We start from the raw sequence: 17,145 nt of genomic DNA, 5'->3' as shown, positions 1-17,145 counted from the left end.
AAAGCTGATGGGAGGAAAAGTCCTTTGTGGCTTAAGACGGCGGAGGAAGCCGTGCGGGGAATTCCAGCGCTTCACGGGAGATGTTTACTTTATATGCAAATCAGCCTCATCGAGACCAGAGGTCTTATTTTAAGGCCCGAGCTTCGCTTTTTCTGACTTTTCAAGAAAGAAACCTTTGATGTTGTTAGCAGGAAGGATCGATGCTAGTGAGAGAGAGAGCGAGAGAGAGAGGGAGAGAGAGAGGATGCAGAATGAAAATGTACTTCTGGGGTTGTGTGGGTGTGTGGGCGAGGAGGGGGTTGGAGAGTCTGCCGTCATCACAGCTCCTCTGTTTTAAGCAAGCCCTTTATGCTATAAAAACCCAAGCATCCTGCTATACATGTCCATCTCTGTAGGGAAAAAAGAAAGCCACAAGTGACGTTTTTAACACCCCCCCTTTACACCACGCAATGCATCATCTGGACATAGTAAAGTTTGTCGGGTCGTATCGGTCTCAAAGGATGCGGGCTGAGGTGTTACTGTTTGACCTTACTGCACCATTTCTTTCTGTTTCATTTAGCACAATCTGTCGGAACAGTTGGGGACAGGAATCAACTGAATGGGTGATCTGAGGTTCTCCGCAACATCCTTCTGTCATTTGGCCATGTAGGCCTGCGGTGCCGCTGCGGAGGAGCAACTTTATGGACACACACAGACACACACGCACAAAGAAGAAAAATTCCCACATTTAAGAGCAAGGTTCAATATCAAGTTGTTGGTTGCAACGTCTACCAGATTTGCAAAGGATTTGACTTATTGTGCAGGGGGTGGACACGAGACAGGATAGGCGCATTTACCACCCGTAAGACATAGGATAATCAAAGACGGTGTTATCATACAAGCCACTTAACAGACTGATAGAAGTGCAAAAAGTGAAAAGCCTTAAGATAAAAAAATTAAAATAAATCGACCAACAAGTCAGATCAGTGCAATGAAAGCAACAGACACTGCCTCATTGAGGATGTAATCAATTACTTATAAAGAAAAAACGCACGGCATAATCCGCATCTACTTACATAGAGGTGATGTTTTTGAATAACTCTGCTATGTCAACACTGGTCCCATTGCTCCCAGTATCTTGCAGGGCGAGTAAAGGGAAAAACCTGCCGTTGTCGGACTTATTGCAATAGATCTCTGTTTGAGAGCAGCTGCAGGTCGGCGGGCAGTCCAGCATGGAGCTCAGATAGTCCTGGAAAACACTCATCAGTAACAAAACCCTCCACCAGCAAATCCGGATCGAATGAAACCATAGATCCATGTCTCCGGGCAAAGGGGGTAGAAGAGGTCCCGGTGTCCTCTGGGTTAGAACAGAACAGGAGAGGAGAGGAGGAGTACAGGAGAAAGGAAGGAGGAGGAGGATGGTGGTGCGTCTGTACAGAGGATGCTCTATGTGAGCGTTTCTGCCGTGGATGGATGCGGTAGTGTCCTTGCGCGTCAGAGATTGGGTGGAAAAGGGAAAAAAAGAAAAGAAAAGACGCAACAAAAAAAACGGAAATCAAAAATATGAAAGCGAACTGATGTGAGGCTCCACTCGTCTTTTCAGCCTAAGATACATGGTGTTTCCCCGGAATGCCGTGCTGCTGCTGATGTCGTCGTCTCTCTCCAAGCAGGACCAGGACGACTGGCTGGAGAGCAGAGAGACAAAATGAGAAGTTGAGGAGCATCAAGTCCCTCCTACCGGCTACTGTCATACTGACACCTGCAGAAACTGCATGCAATCAACAGTGATTACAACTCTACTCATGTATACAGTTGGAGGGCGGCTGTACTGCACGATTTGCTAAAAGGTAAAAATGATAATATTAATATAGAAAGAAAGAATATTAAAGATAAGTGATTAAAACCCAGAGCAAACTAGTAATCCTATAAATTAATAATATAGGCTAACGGGAGATAAATACAGCAATATTTCAAAAATAAATAAATCAATAAATAAATGTCACGAGGTCCCTAAGGTAAATGAAAAGGTTTGGTCATGTACAATGTGAAGTCATAATCATGTGCACTCCATATGACAGTGTATTGTAAGGTTTTCTCACTATTACAGGAATTTACAGATGGTTGGAGCAATAATTTAATGCAATACATATGCTGTGTTTTTAATTGCTGATTTGTATTTTTGTTTTACAAAATCTTCTTTATACTGTATCAGAGATGGAACCAATGGTGGAAAACTGGGGTAACATCATTTAACATTAACACTGGCCTTCCATAAAGATGCTCACCCAACTATTGGCACATTTACTGTGTATTGATAACTATCAGAGTTAGAACGAGTGGTGTAAAAAGTACCCAGAAATGTCCAAAAATTTTAAAGTCCCCCTACACTCCAAAGTGTCTTTTGCATATTGTTACTTCAGTTGGATTTTTGAGCTTCACTGTGCAGAATGATGTGTGTGCAGTTTGTTTTCACATTCATCTGCTGAAAGTGTAAAGTTTCTCTGAGCTCAACTTAAAAATGAGTTTAAGGCATGTACCTACAAGCATGATTTGTGACATCACAACTGGTTTGGAAGCCAATCATGGTCCACTATGCAACTTACACAAATGGGATGTGGAAACTTGAAATACACTGAGAATGTACTTCTCAGTGAACTTATTATTCAAAGTAGAGTATTATGTCATATATCTGGAGGGGATCTTTAAAATACTCTACAAGTAAAAGTCTTTCATTCAAAATCAAGTAAAAGTACTTTAGTATTATCAGCAAAATGTACTTTAAGTACCAAAATAAAAATACCGGTTCCTCAGAAAAATCACTCCTGTGAGTGTTATATTATCACATGTAACGTTATTAGATCGTTAATACTTATGCATCAACAGTATGTAGTATTTTTAGCATTTTACTGCTGTAGCTGGTCGGGGTGGAGATAGCTTTATCTTCATGATATAATAGGCTTTACCAATATATTTCAGAAGTGCCAATGAGTTTGAATTTAAAGTTTGTAGCCAGACAGTGGTTGAACGTAACTGAGTACATTTTTTAAATACTGTACTTGCAATTTTGAAATATTTGTTTTTTCATTCATTCATTTTCATTTCAGGGGGAAATTTTGCAATTTTTATTCCACTACATTTATCTGACAGCTATCCTTTACAGATTAAGATTGTACAATAAAAAAACATGTGATGACTTTATAAAATACAATATTTGTATCATGATAGTCCAAATAACAAGTGATCCTGGGTTAATTAGAGACAAAGGCTACGATATTGTAACCCTAGTTTTATAAGCACAGGTGGAGCCGTCTACTGGACTCTATGGGTAATACGCTCCTCCAATCACCTGCATGGAATCACCCACTGAAATTTGCATGTATGTAGTCGGCCAATCATGCCTACCAATAATGTGTGTTTCACACAGTATATGAAGCAGTCTCATTGCCACTCACTTATCCACAAACCACTTCAGTGGACAGCATATGAGCAGCAGGGTCTAAAAGTAGAGGGCTCCACCTGGGCTTGTAGATCTAGGGTTAAAACATTGTAACCCTCATTTTATTTCAAACAGGCTCTGCCCTCTACTGGACTCTATGGGCACAGTAGGTGGAGCCCGATGAATGTTCGCCCTGCCGCAACATGTCATCAGACTGCCTCACTGACCCACTGCCTCACTTTCCATGGCCTAATCTTGCATGGGTCACAGGTCAAAAACCAGGCACCCTGCACACCTCATTTCTTGAGTCATCTTGGATGATGGGAGAATGCAGGCATATAAATGCCTGGGGGGGCAGGTGTCCCACAGCTGAAACACACACTACCCTTTTCACAAGTCTTGAGTCACACCTGTGAGCATGGACCTTGAAAAGGATCCTGTCATGTCCAAGAGATAGAACCTTATGAACAGACAAGGCATAGACCAAGATGCTGCCATGCATATGTTCTCAACACTCACCCATGTACCACTGCACATGTCAGGGGGTCCAGTCTCCTTTCCTTGCACCAGTGCTGGAATCCCTAACCACTTAGCTTTGTAGCAAGCACTGGTGGATCCTGCTCTCACCTCTTGGATGGTTCGCACCACCTGTACAGACAATCCAGCCTGCATCAACCTGTCCCTCTCAGGAGCCAAGCCTGGAGAGGTTGGCCCAATGTGGGCAGCACGACTATGGAGCCCACTTCCTGGGACAGAGTCCCCACACTTAAGGGATGGATCAGGGCTGGGTCGCCAACATCTGGGTCATCTCTGCGTACCACGACGCCGAACATCGGGATGACCAACATTCTCTCTCATTTCACTCTCTCCAGCAATGGGAGAATGAGATGAAGAGGAGGAAAAGCATAGAGCAGCCTCCTTGGCCATGGCGCATGTGCAAATGTGTCCACCCCCAAAGGTGGACTGTCCTGCGGCATCAGGAAGAACTAGAGTGGACAGTGGGTGTTCGACTGGCGAACAGGTGCACTTCAACTCTCCCAAACCAGTTCCGAATCTGCTGCACCACCTCATCCAGCACAGGGCCGCCCCTCAACATGTTCTCCAGACTGGGATTATGGAGGGCCCTCAGAGATAAGAGTTCTGAGGCCCACACCAATAGGTTCTCCACCATCTTCAACAGGGCTGCAGATCAAACTCCGCCCTGCCTGTTGATGTAGACAACTCTGGTGTGGTTGTGTGTTCTCACCAACATGTGTCTCCCCTGAACCAGAGTCAGGAAGTGTTGGAGAACCAGGAGCACCACCTGAGGTTTGAGGAGATTGATGTGTTGGTTTTCCCCTGAAGGCCGTATAGGAGGTCACTCGACCCAATGGTGATCTCATCAATAGATGCTGTGGGGACCCCCAGTAACGCAGGTCCTCCTGCACTGATGGGGGAACGTTCTCTAAGTGGTGCTTGTGCCTCCTGGGATCCAAGCACAGGCTGGCGAACCACTATTGCAGGCGCCACATGTGCAGGAGCCCCAGTGGAATGACTGGATGTCCCGCCACCATAAGCCCCAATGCCTGCATAACAGTCAACGCTCTCACAGCAGCAGTCTGAGGACTGCCTGCTGCAGTGCCATCAATCTCGGTTCCCACAGAACAGCCTGCAGACTGACTGTGTCAAGCACGACTCCCAGATACTCCTTCTGCGAGCGTGGCTGGGGGCTTCTTCCAGTTGATGGCCAAAACCAACCAGTTAGGTGCAGCACCAAACTGGCTATGTGGAAAATGGCCTATTCTCTGGACCTGGCCATAACAATGAGGTCGTCTAAGTAAAAGAAAACCCTCATGCCATGGTCATATAGTGGTTGCAGTGCCACACACTTGCTGAACATGTGAGGAGCCAGGGAGTAGCCAAGTGGTAATCTGTTGTACTTGTAGGCTATCCCTTAGGCATCTTTCAGGTCGATGGTGGTAAACTAGTCACCTAGTTGAACCAGTTCCAGCAATCTCCTGATGCTTAGTGAAGGATATTTTCTTGTTATGATTGATGCTTTTGCTAAAACATAATTGCAATAAAATAAAGTCATTGATTTGCTTTTTAGCAAAGAGATTTTATAAGCTTATTTTTAATAGAGGTGTTTCAGATATTAGATTCATTTTTTATACTGTGTGTGAGAAAGCTTATTATGCTGTATTTGAACATTGTGACTGTGAAGTGGAAACACACTGGATGTGAGAAACTTACAAATTCACTTGTTCCCAGAATATAGTAACAGGTCAGTTTAACCTCAGCTTCTGCTTTCAGCTAACAAAACAGGAAGCATGAGAGTAGGATGCTCCCATTCAACTGTGAAAAACAATGCCATATATAGTCTCAAGGTCTTAAGCTGTGCACTGTAAGAAACAGGTGATATTGATCAATAGGTTGTGCAAAGCAGGATGTTTGTCTCTTGAAGTTTCAGATCACCCAGAGGCGTGGCCGGACGTATGGAGTCAGATACCACAAAAAGGAGAAGCAGGACACCGTCAACCAATGAGAAGACGACAACACCCCGGTTGCACATTTCTTGATCTATGTATTATAAAATACTGGGTCAGGGAGAGATAGTGTGTCAGACTTCGTGAACTGACAGACACTCTGTTGCTTGTCAGGGAGACTATAGTCAGAGCCAAAGCTCTGTAATATTGCATATTCTACTGGTATTAAAATAAAGCTGATTCTGAGCCTAACAATCTCTTCTCCTATTGCTTCATTAAAAGAACACGCGAGGACCAGAATTGCAGCAGTCCTCAACAATTTGGTGACCCCGACGTGATGAAGACGGAGAAGTGAGGCTCGACGAGCGCAGAACGAGTGACTGCAAAACTTCGCGGCGCCGCTAAAACAAGGTAAGCAGACGTCTGTTGTTCTGCAATTGGCAACGTCTAAATTTGTTTTGAAGTCACTTGCAATTTTTTCATCCTAAAATAATTAAAACCAGTATAGTGTGCAAGCATAGGGCGAACTCCCCTTAAGGGAGCACTGTAAGGGAGAGTGCGGCGGCGTTCCACCCGAGGGTTGGAGGCCCGTGGTGGTTAGATTCCCCACAAAGACCCAAAGGTTTAAAGACCTGCCTCCGTTAGAGTCGGAGCAAAAGCGGGAAGGCGCTGTAAAGTAGAGGTGGCCTTGACCCAAGGTTCTGAGCTCTGAACGACCAAGAGGGAGACACGCGGATAGATGCCGTGTCAACCCACAGGCTGAAACTCCTTTGTCCGTTAGAGTCAGCATAAAGTACGCTGTACAAGCGAAAAATTAGCGCCAGAGGTACAGCGAGTACGAGATTGGTTTAATTACTATGTAAGTGTGACTGATCAATAGCAACTGAGAGTTGGAGATATAGTCAGAAGCTAAACGTACTATAAGGGGAATTTAAAAGTGTGGGTGGCTTCCAGAGGCTGAGCACTTCGTGAGATTCTCTGACATCTCGCTCAGCAGCTGTTCTGTGGGGAAATTGGGTGGTTTGCATATAGGAAAAGTGTGTCTAAAAAGTTTGTGGACAAAGCCTGGGAATTAACCCCCAGAGTAAGACCGGACTGAACCACCACAAAATTTTGTGCATGAACTGGACATTTGGAGCTATTCACACCAGACCTATATGTGTATATCTTCTTTGAATTATTAGTGTGTTGTAGCACGTTCACAGGTTGTAATCTATCATGGAGGGAGAGTTTGACAGAGAGTGCGAGGAGTATGGAGGTTGTCCGAGAGACACAGTAGGCGGGCAGTGGAATCTGATCAGATTGGAATTGGCCAACAGGTTCCCGCCAAGTAAACAGCAAAAAATTCTTAAAGGTTATGACAAAACATGGGCCTGGCTCCAGGAGCAGGTGCCAAAGTCACATGAAAAAACTTGCTTATTGGGACACCTATCTAAAGCCGAAGAGGCAGCAGTCCAGGATATAAAAAACATAGAGCCTCTGAGGGCAAAGGAAAATGGGGAATTAACAGAAAATGGAAGAAAGCATTAGAAGAGAAAGAGGAGAGAAAAGCATCCATTCACGCTATTACTCTGACTTGTCTTGCAATGAACAGAGACTCGACTAAGACCACGGGACAGACAACGGACAAAGTAGAAAAGACTGCTCCATCTCTGGAGCCCAACAGACTGTACCCAAAAATTGACCTACGCTCGACCCCAAATGCAGCCGACCCGCCATGCTTGACACTGTGTTCTATGGCTTCTCCCCAGTACACTGAGAAAGCTCCAAGCGCTATTCAGGCCCCAATGTTCGCTGTGACAAGTGGGATTTTAGAAACAAGAGAGTTGGATTTTGAAGTGAGAAATGTAGAGATTAGAAGGCAAAACAGTGTACACATATGCAAGCTCCTCTCTTGGTTAAAAGTAACGATTCGACTGTCTATCAGCCTTTCTCATTCACCGACATGAACTGTATTTTAGAAAAAATGCCTGCCCCAACAGAAGGCGGATTGGCCTGGATGAACAAATTCTGTCAATTGACTAATGGCTGGAGGCGGGGGTTGGGGGACTGGAGAGCCTTAATTGGGCAACAGCTCCCTCCGCATGAGCAGCGTAAAATTGAGGAAACTGCAAAGATTGATAGGATTTCAGATCAAGTTCCATTCAGCACTCATGTGACTAAAATTGGAAACGTAATGCGAGCCATGTATCCTGTGCCAGAAAGGTCATTGCACTCCCTGACGGTCTGTAGACAGGACAAGGAGAGCATGCCTGAGTTCTTATTGAAGCTACTAGCGAAGTTTCAGGAGCAGGACCACACCTCAACCGCACCCCTTCCGGCAATCCCATAAATACTAACCTTCTCCTCTTTCGCTCTCGCATTCTGCTCCAGAGCTGAGACTGTACACATCGATTCAAATATCTTTAAAAAAGAAAAACTACAAAGTTCCACTTGCTTACTCACCATTTCCCGACCATGGATTTAGTTTCCCTATCTCCGTCGGACAATGACCTTTTCGGCCAGCATCAGGACAACCAAATCCTGAGTCCCTGCCAGTCCACGCCAAAGGATCCAGTCTACAGCTTCCCCACCGCCTCAGTTCTCGAGACTCCGCTTTCCGTAGCCTGCAAGCCACCCAGAATACGGGCGACTCCTTCCAGCTCAGTCCACTCCACGATCCACATTCCACCCAGTTCATCTCTCCTCACCATCCAAAACTACAATTCACCCGAAGACTCCTCGGCGTCTTCCGGTCGATCTCCTCCCTCCGCAAAATCTCCTCCCTCTGCAAAAAGGGGTCGAAGTGGTCCTAAGACTGTCCATTGCCGTCGCCGTGACTCCCCAACTCCTTCGCCCACCAGGTTGGCTCCAGCTCACCGGCATCGTCCTGATACCAGCCTCACTACTCGCAGCAGATCGCGGCGTCACCACGCTCCAGGGAGGTCCCCCAAATGTCTGCTTGCTTCGAAAATCTCGGATTGGACTGTAGTAACTCTCCCCAAAACTCTAAAAGACAGAGGAATTCCATTCCACCGCTCGGATAACAAGGCAAAACTATTCAACAAACTCATGTCAGCTGGTAGTTCACTCCACACCGTCAACACCAGCCGTCTTCCGGGTGACGTCTCAGTGCAAAGCTTGTCGCGCCGTGACATCAGAGTGCCCGTTAAAGGGACAGAGCAACCATACCCTCCAGCCCAAAGCCAAAGAAGGGGGCAATATCAGAGACAGAACCCGCCCAGCACCAGGATGCCTGCACCCCCTGCTGCCCCCTTCTTCCAACAGCAACCTCTTGCCCTTACAGGCGCTTCTGGCACTGGGATGCCAGAACCCTCCACCTTTCAGCCCCAGCAACCCTCGTCCATCTGGGCGGCACCGGGATGCCGGCTCCCAGTTTTCCCCCACAGATAACACAGCTGGTTCCTCCCTCTTTTACCTCTGGGCTTCTCCATCAACCCATTCCAGCCCTGAACGCACCCGGCAACTTCACCTTGTCTACAGCTCACCCTCCCACACTCATGTCATCATAACACTCACACCTCTCGTCCTTCTCCAGTCCCTGACAACATCCACAAACAGATCATCGATGGTAATTATGTTGACCTCGCACTCCTCCTCTTGCCCTCCCTCCACCAACCCTCCGCAGCCAGATTCCTTGACAGTTACGACGTATGTCCCCATCTGAAGGGACATCCTATGCTTCCGCTTTCCCACTTGCCGTCAAGAACTCGATGACTATTTGTCTATCGTGCTCAACCTGGCCCTCCGCTTTGGCGGAAACGGATTTTACCAATATCACGTTCACTTCGCCTCTGAAGCCACTGTCTGCTTGCACCAATTCAATGAGGCCACTTACTGGGGCACACTTGACTCAGAACTATACTGCCGCATCTTCGCCGCTCTTGCTGCCCTCACCTGCACCATCTGTGGGGCGCCATCCCACCCCGCCTCCTCCTGCTCAATCCCCACTCGTGCCGAAATACAAAATGTCCGACCAGGAGGTCCCATTTCCTCCCGCCTAGCAGCCATGGCCCCACCAGCACACATAACCCTGAAGCCAGCATCTTCTGCCCCTTCTGTCATCTTCCCCCTACCTGACGGAGTAGACAAGAAAGGCAGACCTATCATGCTCCATGGTGGCCGAACTATATGTAACAACTTTAATGAAGCTGGTTGCTCCATGTCCCAGTGCTGCTACCTCCACGTCTGCTCCTTCTGTGGAGGAGGCCACGCCCGCCCTGCGTGTCCACACTACCCCACCTCACAGAAACCAGGCACTTTGCATTCACCCCGACCCAGCTTTCGTTGAGTTCCTCATAACCGGATGTCGAGAAGGATTTCATCCGGGACTCTCTGCACTACCATCCGCTTCCTTTGAGTGCAAGACTCTTCAGTCCGCCATAACCAACCCCGAGACCGTCGACCTCCTGCTCTCCAAAGAAGTTAAGGAGGGTTTCATGATCGGTCCATTCGCGCATCCCCCCTTCCCTACCTTCCACATCAGCCCTCTTGGTATCGCCACCAGGAAATATTCTGGAAAAAAACGCATCGTCATCGACCTCTCAGCACCACATAGAAGCACTGTCCCCAGCATTAACAGCTTGATTCCAAGCGAAGACTTCTCCCTTCACTACACAACCATTAACCATGCCATTGCCCTCATCAAACTAGCCGGCAAGGGATCTTGGCTCTCAAAGGCTGACATCACTAGCGCCTTCAAGGTTCTCTCAATCCATCCTGACTTCTGGCGTTTCTTCGGCGTCCGCTAGCGGGGAGCAAACTACTTTGCCGTCAGGCTTACTTTCGGTTGTAAAAGCAGCCCCAAGCTCTTTGATTCCTTGTCCGAAGCCCTTTGCTGGATCCTCTCCAACAACTATAACATCCCGGTCCTTGTCCATCTCTTGGATGACTTCCTCATCATTTCCCCTCCCTCATCGCCACCCGCTTCTGGCCTGGTCACTCTAATTACGGTGTTCTCAAACCTTGGGGTTCCGCTGTCCGGGAAAAGACAGAGGGCCCCTCTACGTCCCTCGAGTTCCTGGGAATCACACTCGATACCAATTCATTTCAGGCCTCACTCCCAGTCGAAAAACTTAACCGGATCACCCTTCTCATATCAGACTTCCTCCTCGCTCCTTGCTGTACCAAACGCCAGCTTCTCTCGCTCCTGGGCCACCTCAACTTTGTCCTTCACATCATCAGGTCGCTTCTTCCGCACTCTTTGAAATCTACCCCATAATAGCCGCTGCCGTTCTGTGGGGCCATGAATGGTCCCACAAGTCTATCCTTATCTACTCCGACAACCTAGCAGTTGTAGACATAATCAACAAAGGACGCTCCAACTCCCCATCCATCATGCTATTCTTGCGCCGCCTAACCTGGCATTCACCACGCACCACTACATCCTCCACACAGCTCATGTTCCTGGTCATTCAAACACCATGGCTGACTCTCTTTCTCGTTTCTCGTTTCAGAAGTTCAGAAGCTTGGCTCCTCACGCAGATACCCAGCCTACTCTAGTTCCTCCATATTCAGCACTGACCTTCAACTTGTAAATCCAGCTCTAGTACCCCTGATCATCAATTCCCAGAACTCCATCATCAACAGCCCTCAACCCTCTCATCATACTGGACAGCTTGGAAAAGTTTTCACCGCTTTCACGATCAACACAACATCCCGTCATTCGACCTCGTCACCCTGACTAGTTTCATAACCTACGCCCATTCTGTTGGCTACTATGGCTATTAAAACACACACCATCAAAGTCTACCTAAGTGGCATCAGCTTCTTTTCAAAACTTATAACCGGCAATCCGGGTTTATCTGCAAGCCATCCTCAGATTACTTCTCTCCTCAAAGGACTTCTCCATCAAGAACCAGACGAAAATCCTTGTCGCCTTCCTCTTACTGCCAACCTGCTTTCATCATGCATTCACATCATCCACTCTGGATACGGCACTCCTCACGTAGCTCGTACGCTAGAAGCTATGTTCTTGCTCGCCTTCTTTGGTTTCCTCAGATGCTCTGAATTCATCCCCTCTACCTCTCTCTTTGACCCTAACCGCCACGTTTGCATTTCAGATCTGTCCTTTTTCTCGGACGACACTATGGTCCTGTACTTAAAGCAAACCCAAACCAACCAATCAGGTTTGCCCACACCCGTCTTCTATTTTAAAATCCAATCGCCCTTGCATCCCTTTGAAACCCTGGCAAATTACTTGGCGTACAGAAAATCTCAGAGCACCATAGCAACAGATCCTCTTTTTATCTCCGAATCCAGCCAAGTGGCTACTCGATTCTGGTTCCACCATCACTTCCACCACATACTTTCCCTCTCCAGAATATCTCCCTCTCATTACTCTGGACACTCCTTCAGAATCGGAGCCGCCACTTCAGCTTCCCGCAACGGAGTTCCTGAACATTTCATTCAACTTATGGGCCGATGGTCCTCCCAAACATACCATCGCTACATTCGTTCCGATCTTCAAGATCTCAGAGCTGCTCAAGCTCACCTCGAGTAATGGAAGCTTTTGGGGGTCTGTTGCTGCCCGGGCACTGCGGCAGATTCCCCACGAAGCTTCCCCACACCCCACACTACAAGCAAGCCAGCGGATTACATGCACTAATTTTCTTTAATAAAATCACTCGAACATATCTTGTTGATGGTGTGGTCCTTGCCAGTGAATTGAGATGCAAAAACGTGTGGGTGGACATTGCTGGGTCTCATCCAAGCCAGAACAGGTTGCAACAGACTTTGTTCCGTAAAGCTGTACTAGACAGCATGCCAAAGTCCGTGCAGGGTCAAATGGCGGCAAACCCCGACCTACAGGGATGTAGCACGGAAAAATGGGAAAAACACCTGACTCATTATGTACGGCAAGAAGATGATAAACAAAGAGCACATGCCACTGAGAAACTCAGCTTCTAAAATTGCAATTGGAAAATGAGCTGTGGAAAGCCACCGACTCAAAAAAGTCATCTAAACAACAAATGATGCAACAACCAACCCCTCCTCCTCCTCCTGCGCAGCCAGTGACCGCGTCTGTGCTGGTGTATCCGCCCGTTCAGCCCATGTATGTCGGATCTTAGCAGCCTCGTGCAGCGAATGTGCCTGGTAGGGGAAAGGGAGCTCCACAACAACCACCAAGCTCTAAAATGACTAAAGACACTGTTGAACTCACTGGATTCTCAGGAAAACCTGATCATCTGCCTTTCACGGCTCCACTAAAGACTTTGGTTGCTGGACAGACTATTAAACATATATATGTTTCCTCTCGCAAGTGCCCTGTGAATCTGATGGGCAGGTACTTGCTGGTGAAGAGCAGAGCCTCTATTCTCCGCGGGGCTGATGGACTCATTGTGACGTTCCCTAATGGCCAGTCGTTTAATTGCTCTGTAGGCACCCTGTGACTTCATTCACAAATGTTCCTGGCCGCAGACTATTTTCCAAGCACTGAGGGGGAGTGGGCTGACATTGACTGAGGGCTAGTTCAACCTTAGCCGCAAGACGGTGGTGGTGTGCACTCGTTGTACACAGCATGGAAGCCATGGTTGCATATGTTACATCCATACGCTCCTCCCCCTGACCCATTGCACGTTACACTGTTCTACGACCGCTGTGGGTCTTTTGTGTATGACGAGGCTTTTATGGATGTGGATGGCTCCGTGTACTGGGTTGCGGCAGATTGCCTGTTTGCGGGTCCGGAGGGCATGGCTGCTTCTGTTACACTAACACCAGACTTCTATCAGTGGTATGAAATGTCTAAAGAGGCTACACCCCACATCACTCTAGCTGTGCATGCTGACCATCAGGCCATGGAGTTGGGTCCCATGACAAAGAGACTGGTAAAAGTCACAGATTGGGAGCCCACCCAAATTCCCAATGCTCTCTTTTCCAAGTCTGAAAAATCATATCAAATTGTTCACAAAACATCAGACTCAGTAATGCTAGAGCACAAACAGATTGAGCGCTTTCATGGTAGAGAAAAAACTGATCATCCTGAGGCCAAAGACATGTTGAGCCTGTCCTTTCTAGGACTGACAGGCTACAGCTGGCATTTTGTCCCTGACTATGTGGAACTTACTACTCCACTCCGCATGCTGGTGAATGAAAAAGGCATGAGAAACCTCACCACTCCCCTTCGCTGGGACATACACGCTGAACAGACTTTCATCACACTCAAACAACTCTCTAACGCCGTAGCCCTCGCTGTGCCTGATTAAACCATCCCGTTTTACCTCGATTTTTCTGAAAAACCACATTCAGTGAATGGCATGCTTTTTCAGAAAAAGGGGAGTGAGAGACAGATATTCACATACGTTAGTGTCACATTAGATGCTACAGAGAACAGACATCCACCGTGTACATGACACGCTGCCAGAGTCGCAAATATTTTGAACAAAACAGCACACATGGTAATGGGATACTCACAACACATAGTGTAGTGGCATATGTCAACTCCCAAGCATTTACGATGACATCATTACTACAGACACGTCTAGAAAAAACTTGAACTGCACCACACATAACGTTCACTCACAAAGGTATAAGGATGGCAGATAACATGGGGGAGTGGGAACCGCATTTGTGTGAAGAAAAAGTACAGTAGGATGTAAGAGTGAGAGTTGATTTGCAGAGCCAACCGTTGCAGGAAGCAGAAGAAACTCTGTTCACAGATGGTTGTTGTTTTAGACATCCTACAGAGGGCTTGAAGGCCGCATGGGCTGTTGTAAGAGTGACAGAGGAGGGGTTTGAGACGATAGCAGTGGAACATGTGACAGGAATGGAATGAGCACAGTTAGCAGAGCTTCAGGCGATGATTGCAGCCTTAGAGTGGTAAGAAGGTAAGAGTGTAAATATTTATACAGATTCTGGTTGGTGCTATTCAAGTTGAACTCAGCCATTGGATCAGAGCAGGGTTCTTGACAGCATCTAAGACACCTATCAAGCATGAGAAAGATGTAAAAAGACTCACAAGTGCATTGATGAAACCCAGACAGATAGCAGTCATAAAATGCAAGGGACATGACAAGACGGACTCGCTGACTGCTAGGGGAAATGACGCAGCAGACCAAGCAGCCAAACAGAGAGTAGGCTATGGGACTCAATACATGATGATGCAAGCAGGCAAGACTGTGTATGATATACTGCCACCTTGCGATGTAAATATGTTAATAGAGGAGCAGCAGAAGGCCTCTCCACATGACCAGAGTGTCTGGATGGCAAGAGGGGCAACCAAGGTCAGTGGACTTTGGAGAGGACCACAGGGGAGACCTGTTCTCCCACCTGGTCTGACACAAGTGATGCTCCAGGAAGCACACGGTCCAACTCATTGCGGTAGTGCACAAATGAAACACCATCTCACTCATTGGTGGCACCCTTTCCTACCTGCAATGATTGATAATCACATTAGAAAGTGTAGTATTTGTAACATTTATAATGTGTGTGTATAAGCAAACGATTAAACCACATGAAGGGAAATTTCCTCTGCCCCCACTCCCCGGGCAGGAAATTATCATTGATTACACTGACATGATTGATCGGGTCAGAGGATATAGATACCTCCTGGTAGCAGTGGATGCATACACTGGCTGGCCAGAGGTTGTACCTACAAAAAAGGAAGATGTCCAAACAGTGATTAAGTTCTTAATTAATCACTACATTCCAATGCACGGATTTCCAAAGAAAATCAGATCCGATAATGACACACACTTCAAAAACAAAGAACTCCAGGCAGTGGAGAACTGTCTGGGACTAAAACATGCTTTTGGCACAGTATACCATCCTCAGTCCCAAGGAAAAGTGGAGAGGATGAATCAAACCTTAAAGGCAAAGATTGGCAAACTGTGTGCACAAATGAAGCTCAGTTGGGTTGATGCCCTCCCACTGGCTTTGATGTCAGTTCGGAGCTCAGTCAGCTCTGTGACAGGGTTCACCCCATATGAACTCACGCATGGGCAACAATTTCTAGGACCTGGAGCTGGTGGCGTGACATCAAAAACCACTCCATTCCTAGCAGCTTTCTCAAAAGAGGTTGCTGAGGCAAAAGGGGGTGAAGAGGGAAGTCCTGCCCCCAAGAACACAGAGTGGGTGCTGCTGAGGGTCATCAAAAGGAAGTGGTCAGAGCCGAGGTGAACAGGACCCTACAAGGTTGCTGAAAGGACCACCCACACCGTCCGGCTGAAGGGAAAAGGAAACACATGGTACCACTGGACGATGTGTGCAGCAGCTGATCCTCCCATCAGGACCTTGGCAGAGATAAGCAAAGATTTGAAAGAGCAGTCATAAACTGTTGAGAGAGAAAGGAAAAGAGACATTTTCTATTTTTAGCTTTGCACAACACAGGACAGTGTGAGTCAATTAGATGAGAAGGCATTACACATCTTACGTTGAGAGAGGTTCTGCTCAGCTACAGGGATAGGATAGAAGACTCCACTAGAGGGTTGCTATTTAGCCTACTTATTTTTTAATCATTTTATTCATTTTTTACTTAAGTATTATTCATTTTATTTTACTGCATGTTAGTCACACACACTGATCCTCAGTTCAACCACACACCAATCTGCCAGACAGTTGGTGGGCAAGCATTAATTCAGTTGGCTGAAGAGCACCACAGAGCTAGAATTAGACTCACAGTCATTGTCTCTACAGTTTTCATTATATCGGTTATTACTCTTACTGTTACCTTATACTTATATTTGATTCGCAGTTAATCATGTGCATCCCCGATAATAAGTGGGGATGGTTGGGTGTGTTTTGTCTTTTTGCTCTTATTGTTGCAGTTCCTCCACTGTGGTGGGAATGGCGGCACAAGGAAGGGAGGACTCCTTCATCCCAAGAGGAACCAGGGATACTGGGGACAGGTCCAATCACCTACACCCACTCACACACAACCTCAAGGGAACACTCACACACCACCTCACACCTGAACAGGTCCAGATGCTCTCTCCCAGTTCAATCTGATAAGCATAAAGACCCCTGTCTCCAGCGTTATGGAGGCATAGAACTGAATCACACCCTAGCCATTGATGACATCCCGGAAGAAGACTCTGTGTAACTGGGTGTTGGTCTCAGTTAGGTGAGACCAAAAGGGGGAATTGAAGGATATTTTCTTATGATTGATGCTTTTGCTAAAACATAATTGCAATAAAATAAAGTCCTTGATTTGCTTTTTAGCAAAGAGATTTTATAAGCTTATTTTTAATAGAGGTGTTTCAGATATTAGATTCATTTTTTATACTGCGTGTGAGAAAGCTTATTATGCTGTATTTGAACATTGTGACT

At 46.8% G+C, this 17,145-nt stretch overlaps 2 protein-coding genes and 1 long non-coding RNA gene across 4 annotated transcripts in view; 2 read left to right on the top strand and 1 right to left on the bottom strand.

Annotated features, from left to right (window-relative positions):
• The window catches only part of ntrk3b (neurotrophic tyrosine kinase, receptor, type 3b), a 179,209-nt gene extending 177,896 nt beyond the window's left edge, over positions 1–1,313 (bottom strand). The window contains exon 1 of the mRNA XM_042407707.1: positions 1,056–1,313. Coding sequence (XP_042263641.1) covers positions 1,056–1,297 — 242 coding nt within the window. The 5' untranslated portion in view covers positions 1,298–1,313. The remainder of the gene's footprint in view (positions 1–1,055) is intronic.
• Positions 1,314–1,330: 17 nt separating this feature from the next.
• On the top strand, positions 1,331–16,650 carry LOC121894841. 2 transcript variants are annotated; one of them, XR_006095630.1, is made up of 5 exons: positions 1,331–1,558; positions 1,650–1,826; positions 5,859–5,957; positions 6,163–6,291; positions 15,833–16,650. It is a non-coding gene; the product is annotated as an uncharacterized LOC121894841 (long non-coding RNA). The 2 variants fall into 2 exon arrangements; XR_006095628.1 differs by having other exon boundaries at positions 1,338–1,826.
• Positions 8,056–16,680, top strand: LOC121894827 (serine/arginine repetitive matrix protein 1-like). The gene is made up of 2 exons (XM_042407695.1): positions 8,056–13,612; positions 16,644–16,680. Exon 1 carries the CDS (start codon positions 8,338–8,340, stop codon positions 9,271–9,273), a length of 936 nt encoding a protein of 311 aa, XP_042263629.1. The 5' UTR covers positions 8,056–8,337; the 3' UTR covers positions 9,274–13,612; positions 16,644–16,680.
• Positions 16,681–17,145: the final 465 nt, after the last annotated feature.

Source organism: Thunnus maccoyii, chromosome 1 (genome assembly GCF_910596095.1).
Source record: "Thunnus maccoyii chromosome 1, fThuMac1.1, whole genome shotgun sequence".
Lineage (NCBI taxonomy): Eukaryota > Metazoa > Chordata > Actinopteri > Scombriformes > Scombridae > Thunnus > Thunnus maccoyii.
The sequence above is the reverse complement of the archived record's forward strand: the minus strand, read 5'-3'. Positions and strand labels throughout refer to the sequence as shown.